The sequence below is a fragment of the Vigna unguiculata genome, chromosome 7, assembly GCF_004118075.2.
Source record: "Vigna unguiculata cultivar IT97K-499-35 chromosome 7, ASM411807v1, whole genome shotgun sequence".
Lineage (NCBI taxonomy): Eukaryota > Viridiplantae > Streptophyta > Magnoliopsida > Fabales > Fabaceae > Vigna > Vigna unguiculata.
The window spans coordinates 36,493,782-36,504,140 of NC_040285.1; the positions used below are offsets into that span (position 1 = coordinate 36,493,782).

The 10,359-nt window shown below is 34.4% G+C and overlaps 1 protein-coding gene across 1 annotated transcript; it reads left to right on the forward strand.

Moving 5' to 3' along the window:
• Positions 1-514: 514 nt before the first annotated feature.
• On the forward strand, positions 515-7,951 carry LOC114191040 (polyadenylation and cleavage factor homolog 4-like). The gene is made up of 7 exons (XM_028080188.1): positions 515-1,201; positions 2,011-2,112; positions 2,197-2,451; positions 3,317-4,042; positions 5,865-6,740; positions 6,829-7,377; positions 7,669-7,951. The coding sequence occupies exons 1-7, from the start codon at positions 848-850 to the stop codon at positions 7,711-7,713; spliced, it is 2,907 nt and encodes a 968-aa protein (XP_027935989.1). The 5' UTR covers positions 515-847; the 3' UTR covers positions 7,714-7,951.
• The last annotated feature ends 2,408 nt before the right edge of the window (positions 7,952-10,359 follow it).

Sequence of the window (10,359 nt, forward strand, 5' to 3'; positions counted from 1 at the left end):
ACAATGAATCAAGAATTGACTGCCCTATTTTTTTTCTCATCAATTTAACAAGTTAAGCATACCAAAACAAAATAGAGTGATGGATTGAAAATTAGAATTGAATCCATCCCGTGTTAGCGGGCTGGCACGAAGAATAGCCCATTGACACCCCTATGATATAAGTATTTTGAGTTGCTCAGTTTCTAACAAACTCTTACTCTGCTACAAAATAATGTTATTAATATTTGGAGTGTTATAGCATCTATGCACATAGATATCCCCTCTAAGAATTCACTTTAAATAATACTAATAATGATCTCGTAAACTTTTTTACATGGTCAAATAATTTATTTGAGTAAATAATTGAAATTAAAATTATAAGTATGATATATATCTTCAAACCACAAAGTGAAACTGGAGGTCCAACTGTTGCATTACATATTTCTTATTATTTTGGTCAAAATTGTTGATTAGTAGTATTCCTGGAAATGGAAAGAAAAATCTCACTTTATTCCAGACAAGAAAATAATAATAAAATGAAAGCGATATTCTATTGGGTGGCAGGAACGATAGGAGTGCAATTTTTGGGCTTCTGAGTTCAGTTTCCATACTCCAATCCCATCCCACACCTACATAACCAGAAAAAGGGTTTCAAATCATAAATTTCCAATAGCAGATTCCGCACCGTCCGATTAGAACTCCCTTTCCATTTCATTTTCTGTCTCCAATTTCAATTCCCCTTTCTGTGGCGCCGCTTACCACCCCGTTATCTTCAAACGGTTGAAAACGGCGACACATCCTCTCAAACCCTAATCCTAGTCCCTCCCTCCTCCTCTACCAAGATTCCCAAGCCAAATCGTGTTTCTTTATGTTCTCCCAAAATCTGATTCTCCCTCCCGAAAACCCTAGACCAGCGGCGGCTTCGTTCGCTTCAAAACCCATGAGCAATGAGATCGCAATCGCTGCGCAGAAACCTCCACCGTCGATTCTCGTTGGCCGCTTCAAGGCACTCCTCAAGCAGCGTGATGACGAACTCAGACTCGTCGCAGGCGTCCCCGTTCCGCCCCCCACAACAGATGAAATCGTCCAGATTTACGACCTCCTTTTGTCGGAACTCACCTGTAATTTGAAGCCTATCATCACCGATCTCACAATCATCGCCGAACAGCAGAGGGAGCACGCCAAAGGCATCGCTGATACAATTTGCACTCGGATTCTCGAGGTCCGTCTCCGTTGCCGCCGAAACTTCTTCTGCCCCTCCAAATTTGTAAAATGTCATGGAATCGTTTTAATTGTTTGGGTCAAAATTATCCCTCTCTTGTTGTTTCATTTTTTTAATGTCACTATTGGGGTTCCAATTCTTGTTTTTTTTTCTTATATTTCAGTTATGCATTTTTTTTACGTTCTGTTTTTTGCATTTTTTTAAAAAATGATGATCACTCAGACGAAGATAACGATTGGGTTATACTCAAATTGAATTCAGAGTTCATCGTTGTTTTCGACCTTACCTCAAACTTACTGAAAAAATAATTAGTTGGTACTGGTATTTTAAAGGATAGGAAATAGAACAATCTGAACAAACATGGGGAGTTCCTCACGCATTGTGAAGATTGAGTGCAACGTCTTTGAGGTCTTCTTCGATTTCAGTAAATTCTAAGGGCTTACGAATTGAAATTTTAAATATGAAAACTACTTACTCTGTAAAGAATCAGGATTGGTATTAAAGGGAAGTTGCTATTTCAGTTTTGTTAGAACGAAGTGATTTCTGCTTAAAAGAGAGAAAGTTGATGAATGAACGGGGTATTTGAGCACGCAGGAAAACGTTTCTGTAATTTTTTTAATAGTATAGATCAAATTGAGATATTTTTATTCAAATAATACAATGCCTAAAGAGAATAAGAACTTTGTTAATGACCAAGTTCATAGAATATTAGTTTTTCTACTTACTAGAATTAGATTCTCGTTGAATTGTATATCTGACTATGCAACTGTTCACATGAGAATTCAATTTTTTGGAGATATTCTTTTCAGGTGCCAGCAGATCAAAAGCTCCCCTCACTCTATTTGTTGGACAGTATTGTGAAGAATTTTGGGCAAGAATACATTAAATACTTCTCTTTACGTCTGCCAGAAGTACGTCAATTTGAATTGAATTATTGTTTTAATTTATAGCACTTTATTCTGTGCTATTGAAGCTTATGTTTCTTTTGCCTCCAGGTTTTTTGTGAGGCATACAGGCAGGTTCAGCCTAGTTTGCATCCTGCTATGCGGCATCTTTTTGGGACCTGGTCAAAAGTTTTTCCCCCTTCTGTCCTACGCAAGATTGAAGCTGAATTGCAATTTTCCGTAGCAGTTAATACCCAATCATCCACCCTGAATGCTGTAAGGGCTTCTGAATCTCCTCGGCCTAGTCATGGCATACATGTTAATCCCAAATACCTGCGCCAGTTGGATCACTCAACCGTGGATAGTGTAAGCTATTTTTGTACAACTCTGTCTTCCATACAAACTGTACAGGTCAAGGCCGACACTTTATTTGTGGATACCCTAAGAGTGTATATTTCACTATTAGGATTTGGAATTGTTAATTCTTTAAACATCACTGTATCCAGATGTAATTTTTGTTGCAAATATCTTATGTCTCCCTTTGTTGTAGGATATCTCCGTATCTATCATCCTTTTCCTGCATGTTGGTCTGTTCTTTTGGGATAAATTGTGCTTTCCAAACTTGTGGATGACTGGAATTCTGTTGTTATATTTAGCAATAATTGATAGAGGCGTTGATGTTGATATGACCGGAATCATTTTGGGAAATAGTTTTTTTTTGCTTACATTTCTACCCTTTGCCTCCTTTTTTCATTGGAACTTTTATGAATTATGATTAGTGCTTGTATGTTGACCATCTAAAATCAATTTTACAGTCAGACATGCTCTAATTGAAAATCTATGTTGTGTACTCCTCTGATTAATATTGAATCTTTCAAAACCAAACTATCTAAATCAAATTTACTAAACAAATTTTTGTTTACTCAATAGTTTTGCTCGCAGCATGTCAGACAGACATATTTTATCTATTTTTCTGTGATTTCTTTCTTTTACATTTGGGAATTTTGTCACCGTGGTCAGTGTTATTACTTTTTACTATCCTTCTCTAGTCATATAATTTTCTCTTCTCACAAGTCTGGTGGAGAAGGAATTAAGCATTGTATTCATTTATTGTAGAAGTAGGGATTGCTTCTGAATATTTACCATTGAATAGACAAATTATTCGACAACTTTTTCTTGCAAACAGATATAATGAGTGGGATGTGACACAGTATTTATCTTATCCTCACAGGTTGGTGCTGAAAAGTTGGATTCATCAGGAAATGCCAATAATACAAACTTTGGCATTCTAGGTAGTAAGACACACCAAATTTTGTCAGGCAGTAGCAGGCTGGGAATATCCTCTTCCCCTTCAAGAAGTGGACATGATAGGCATTTGTCTGCACCCATGGATGAGTATGCAGCTGACAGTTCTGCTAACAGATTAATTGAGAGAGACTCTCCTCATCCTGCTGTTGATTATGGAGTAGGCAAGGCAATAGGTAGAGATATGGAGTTGAGTGAATGGCAACGAAAGCAGTATGGTGGTGATGGTCGTAATAGGTTTCCAACTTCTATCACATACAGCCTTAGTAATGGACATCAGCGTCAAAGTCCAAGAGCTTTAATCGATGCATATGGCAGTGACAAAAGTCAAGAAACTTCAAGTACTAAGCCTTTGCTAGTTGAACGGCTTGATAGAAATGGTATAGACAACAAGGTATTGCCTACATCATGGCAGAATACCGAAGAGGAGGAGTTTGATTGGGAAGATATGAGTCCAACCTTGACTGATCATAGTAGGAATAACAGTATATTGGCTTCAACTATTGGATTCACCAGGGAAAGGCCTGTTGTTGCAGCTAATGCCGCTTTGTCAGAGCATGATTCCAGGAAGGGGGTTTGGTCTAGTGGATCTCAGCTTCCTCCAGTGGATGATTCTTCTGCTGTAGCAGAAGATGCATTTGCTTCTTTGGGTGTAAGTTTCCTCACTTCTATATTTTATCAATTCTGCTATATGTTGTTTGAGTATGGTTTTATGATATTACGTTTCCCCATTAAAATATAAACCTCTAAGCAAATGCTTTGTTATCAATGATATTTTGCTGGTGATGAGGATCTGTGTACGTTTGTTTGGGTAGGCTCTATGAAATGCCTAAAGTTACTCACCTTTGTCTGGCAACTTCTAATTTTGTTTATGGGTATTCACTAATGCCACATTTTTTAAGAGTGAACCACTGCCTTTTATAATTTAGCCATTTTTAGTTGCAGTCTTGATGTTTTTCCTATAGTGATTTAAGTTTGGTTCTCATCTTTCCATTATTTACATGAATTTTATTCTGTTATAGATTTAATATAAAACCACTTGTGTCATTACCTAATAGCTAAAGTTTTAAAGTAGTCCATGATTTAGTTTTAGAGCCTCTATTACCTGGTAGCGAAGAGTTTTTGCTTTTATGGTGTGCGTGTTGTCAAAGAGCATTTTATCAACCTACTAATCTTCTGCCCACCTAATGTATACTATTTTCCTTAATGATAGTAATGAGTGATTGATAGTGGAATGGGTTGGAGATGATAAAAGAGGTGCTGAACATAAATTCATGCTTGATGATAATTCCTCGGCATTGGGAACTGTTTCCATTTGCCAATATGCAACTAGGGTCAGTGATCTTTTAAGATAGACGAGGGACAAGATAGGAGAAGTTAGTTGCAACAGCCTCTAGTTCTCGGCCTTCAAGCTCTAAGGGAAAATAAAAGGGAGTTATACTAAAGAATGTGGTGATGAAGAAACTAAATAGGAAGAAATACACAAGTAGCACGGTGGAAACAAAAATAGGAAGGGATTCTAGATCTTGTTAATGAAGATGATGATTCTATTCAAAAGCTTGTATTTTAATTCGAAATAGTTATTATAACCCTTAGAGGCTTAAACTTGTTTGATTCTTTTATTTATTGTTTGACGTGTGTATGTAGTTCTTAAACTAACATGTTAGGTATAATCTATTGTTTGGCGTATCTTGAAACCTTAAAATGGTGGTTATCTTGCTACTATTAAATGGCCATTCAGTATCACTATTGGCATTGACTACTGGCTCCACCCATATTTATAACTTTATAATAAAAGCTAGGAAGTAGTTCAATGTAGGTTGTTGCTGTATTTTCCTTGCTTCAAGCCAAAACAGATTTTGCATGAGGGTGTGTGTGTAATATAAAACCTTTTATGTATTTTCCCTGTTTGCTCATGAAACCTATTGTATATATAATTTGAGAGGAAATAAATAAGACTTGCCAAGAGCTTGCTGATGGAGTTGAAAATTTATTTATAATCTCAATTTCATGATGCCAGGAAGATTTCTCATAATTTAACTCATCACAGCATATCTTTTACTAATGGAAAGGAGTCTTACGATTCCTCCATTTGATAGCATTTACAATGCATATGCAAACCCTTATTGGGTTTGACTTGCAATGACAAGGATGGTTTCTGGCTATGTATCTAGTGTGAAACCTAGACCATTAGTTTTGCTTGCATCTCTTCAATTATTATGTATATCGGAATCTTACTCAACCTCCTACCTTAAATGCAATAGCTATTTTTCAAAGACATGTTAAGACTCAGTTTGAAGCTCTATACATATGAGAGTTGTCTGTAATATAAAACCATGTGTTTTCGCCCAACAGTTTAAACATTAGTAGGGATACTTCATTAAGAAAAAAATTAGTATAATTTGAACGGAAGTAGGACTTGCCAATACTTGCTCTGATAGAATTTAAAATATATCTATTCTCTCTATTTGCAGTTTCGACGAGCACCACTGGGACAGGTACCTGGATTCCAAAATCATGTCAATCATAGTCTCGGTTCTTCTCATCATCTGTCCAACTCGTCACAACATATCTTTGGTAATAGGGGTCGGGCAAGAACTCTTACATATCCTCCTATTGATAACATTCACAATGCCGATACAAATCCATATCGGGTTCGACCTGCATTATCAAGGATGGTTTCTGGCCGTGTCTCTAATGTAGAACCTAGACCATCAGTTTTGCCTGCAACTCTTGAAATAAGGCCTTCTGTAAATTTGAATGTCACTCGACCACCTGCATTAAATCCAATAAATCCATTACAAAAACATGTTAGGAGTCAGTTTGAATCTTTACATACTAGTAACCCTATTGTGAACCATGTAAATAAATCTTCATTTATGCCAGAGCAATCATTTGACAGTGTTGAGAACAAGGATGCAAGTATTTTGAAGATACATCAGTTGCCTAATCAGCTTCCTGGACTACTTTCGTCCAACCAGCAAAATCTCAGGCAAGCACCACAACTGCAGTTTTTCCCACCATCTCAGGATTCGTCAAACTCACAATTTAGTCATGGGAGTTCTTTGCAGGGACATGGTTCTTCTATAAGTACTGCCATGTCGAATCCGTTACCTGTTATGCCATTCCATTTGCCACTCCAAAATGTTGCAAATAACCCTTTACATTTACAGGGTGGAGTCCGTCCACCTTTACCTCCAGGTCGCCCTCCTGCTCCCTCTCAAATGATACCTCATCCAAATGCTAGTCCATTTATGTCAAGCCAACAGCCAAGTGTTGGATATACGAATTTAATTAGTTCCCTAATGTCTCAAGGTGTAATCTCATTGGCCAACCAGCTGCCTGCACAGGTATTTAGTGTTAATATTTTCATATCTTTCAAGTTTTTTCATTTTTTTGCTTGATTGTATGAGATGATTTATTTATTATTTGTTTTAGGATTCTGTTGGAATTGAGTTCAATCCAGATATTCTGAAGCTTCGTTATGAGTCTGCGGTCAATGCCTTGTATGGTGATCTCCCAAGACAATGCACAACTTGTGGACTCCGATTCAAATGCCAAGAGGAACACAGTAGTCATATGGATTGGCATGTGACAAAGAATCGGATGTCTAAAAGCCGGAAGCAGAAACCCTCTCGGAAGTGGTTTGTGAGTGACAGGATGTGGCTTAGTGGTGCAGAGGCATTGGGAACTGAGTCAGTCCCAGGTTTTTTGCCTACGGAAACCATAGAAGAAAAGATAGATGATGAAGAGTTAGCTGTTCCAGCAGAAGAGGATCAGAATACTTGTGCATTATGTGGAGAGCCTTTCGATGAGTTTTACAGTGATGAAATGGAGGAATGGATGTATAGAGGAGCTGTATACCTCTATGCTCCCACGGGGACAACAGCAGGCATGGACAGGTCACAGTTAGGCCCCATAATTCATGCTAAGTGCAGATCAGAATCTAATATGGCACCATCTGAAGATCTTGGGCCGGATGAAAAGGTATTTTTTTTTCCATATCAATTGTTATGTTCTGCATCTGCCTCTGCTATTATTTTGTCAGGAGTTCTACAATGAGTAGTGTAAAATAAACTTATTTGATATACACTTTAAGTCAAAGTTATCTACGGGATTTGTCTTTTGTAAATGATTTTTTCTTGTGTTATTGTGAACCTGTTTCTTTGTTTGAATTTAATATTCCTCGCTGCTTGTTTGGATGTAATTTGCATGTTTGCATATGCTTGAAGAAATCTTCAGTAATATCTTTCTTTGTATTATTTTCTGTTTACGCAGGGTGGTGATGAAGAGGGTACCCAAAGGAAGCGAAGGCGTAGTTGACTAAACTTGACCTTAATTTTTTGCTTTTTGTAATTTAAGATTTTTCGTTAGTGTATGTTAGAATAGAGTTGAATCTTGCAATACCGTGGCCATTCTGCCAAAGTCATGTACATGTATAGTTGGACTAGTAAGGTGCATATTTCGTTGCAGCCAAAGGTTTACATATTATTAACTTGGAGTATTTCATCCCCGAAACAAAAACTAATGATAGTAGTACATTGTTATTTTTGGGATGACAGCGTATGCGGCGACATGGTATTAGTTTCGTTATAACGATTTCATACAATTTGTCTAGTAATTCAGAGAACACTTCGAGGTATTCTCCCCAACATTTTCACAAATTAATTTGTTGTGCTTCCAACAAGTTAAATCCTTCCTTACCTTTTGGTTTCTTGCTGTCAGGGAACGAAACTTGATATGATTCTGTCAAATTCTTAATGTAGTTTCATCAACGATATCATATTTTAATGTCATGTCTTAGATGACATGACCTAAATCCATGAGATCATAAAGAATGGAGACATCAAATATTCTATTTATCAATTATTACAGTAGTTGGCAAAATATAAACCATCTTAGTTTTTTTATATGCAATAAAACATTAATTAGAATTTTCATAATGTTATGTTATAAAAATAAAATGACATTAATATGAGTCTCCTTGTAAGGTTGAACTGAAAATGGAGACATCAACGACTCTAGTTGACCCGGATTACCTAGTTAACGAAATTTAAGTGATCTTAATATTAACGTTTACAATTTATTTTATTAGTGGACAAAACTTGTTCTCTATTGTTTTATGTTTTGTTAGACCGTGTTAGGCATTTATACTTGTATTTGATTTATTCATCTTCTATTACACTTATTTTTATGGTTTCTGATATTAGGGTGATATTGATAAAGCTTGAATCAATTAAAAAGAAGAAATAGAATTAATGTTATTAGTATTGACCGATAAAAAGAATTTTTGAACTTCGAAATCTACTAAAATATTTTGGTAGGATGTTTTAGAAAAAAGAAAAAAAAAGAAAAACATTCACAAAAATGTATTACAGGGTGTAATGCTAATGTGAATTTAGGACAGAATAACATACAAACAATAAAAAATAAAATCAGTCAATCACACACATGCACAACATTCACAAATAAAAGGTTACTACTTGAAACCTAAAATATTCTCGTCCTCATAAGAAATGTCCATTTTTCTTCAAATTCTAACTTATAAAAACAAAATTATAATCTAAGAAATGTCCTTACAAAAACAAAATTATAATCTAACAATCTCATTTATTAATATTTTTTTTATCCATCATATCATCATCAATTGATTTACACAAACTTTAGTTTCAAATCACTTTATTTTCACCTTTTTTTATCCCTTTAAATAAATAACTTTATTTTTTTCTCAAATTCATAAGCTAAATCTCTCTCAGGGATGACAAAAATACCTGCATCCGCGGATAAAATTCGCGGCGGATAGTTATTATCCGTGGGTAGCGGGTATTTTAATATCCACTTATAAACGGGTCGGGTACGTGTATCATACTATCCGTATCCGCAGGTACCCGTTATCCGCAAAAAATTAAAATTAAAATTTAATATATATTTTATTAAGTTAAATTTAATTAAAATTAAAATTAATAGTATATTTTATTATGTCAAATTTAATTATAATTATAATTTAATTTAATTTAATTTATATTTTATTTTTATAATTTTATATTAAGAAATTTATAAAATATATATATTTTTTAAATATTTGCGGGTATCGGATATATACGGGTACCTGCGAATTTTAAAAATATTCACAGGTATTTTTTAAATGGATAGCCAATAAATAAACGGATGGATAGAGAGATATTTTTTTTTTTTTTTTTTTATGCAGATTAGATTGCGGATGAGCACGCACTATTGGTGTCCGATCCTATTGGCATCCTTACTCTCGAATCTAAAGCAACATAATCTATAATTTAAAAACTAATATTCTCAGCCAAGCCAATAACAGTTGACATTACCGGAACTACATTACGGAAAGTGTGTTAAAGTTTTATTTAAGAAAATAATATATACTTTTTGACACCCCTAAAAATATACCTACCTTATATCTCATTATTACATAATAATATATCTTACAATTTTAATTCAAAAGATAAAATAAATATAATTAAAATATTACTATTTTAAGTTGTCAACTGAATATATTTTATTTAGTAGACATAAAATATCACCATCTTTTTTAATGAGAGTTTCGAAGTGCAACAAATATAAGTGTATCAACATTATTTTCTATTTTCTAAGCTTATACTTTTAATTTTGAGGAAGAATCTAATTGATTTTTTTAAAACATTAATAGATGAAAATTTAAATATTTCAAACGAATAAAAAGATAAAAAAATAATCTATTTTTTTTTAAATATAATTAATTCCGAAATCTCAACAAATCCAATTTATTTGTTAAAAGATTAATCATTATCTTTAACTTTGTTCACATATTTCATTTCATAAAAGATAAAAGGTCATAAAATTTCAAATTTAAAAGATTTGGTGGTTAAAGAAATATACGATAGAAAAAGATAAAGTAGAATAGATAAATTTACTTTTGCTGTATCCCCAAATACAATTAGTTAAATAGAAACAGTAAACAAA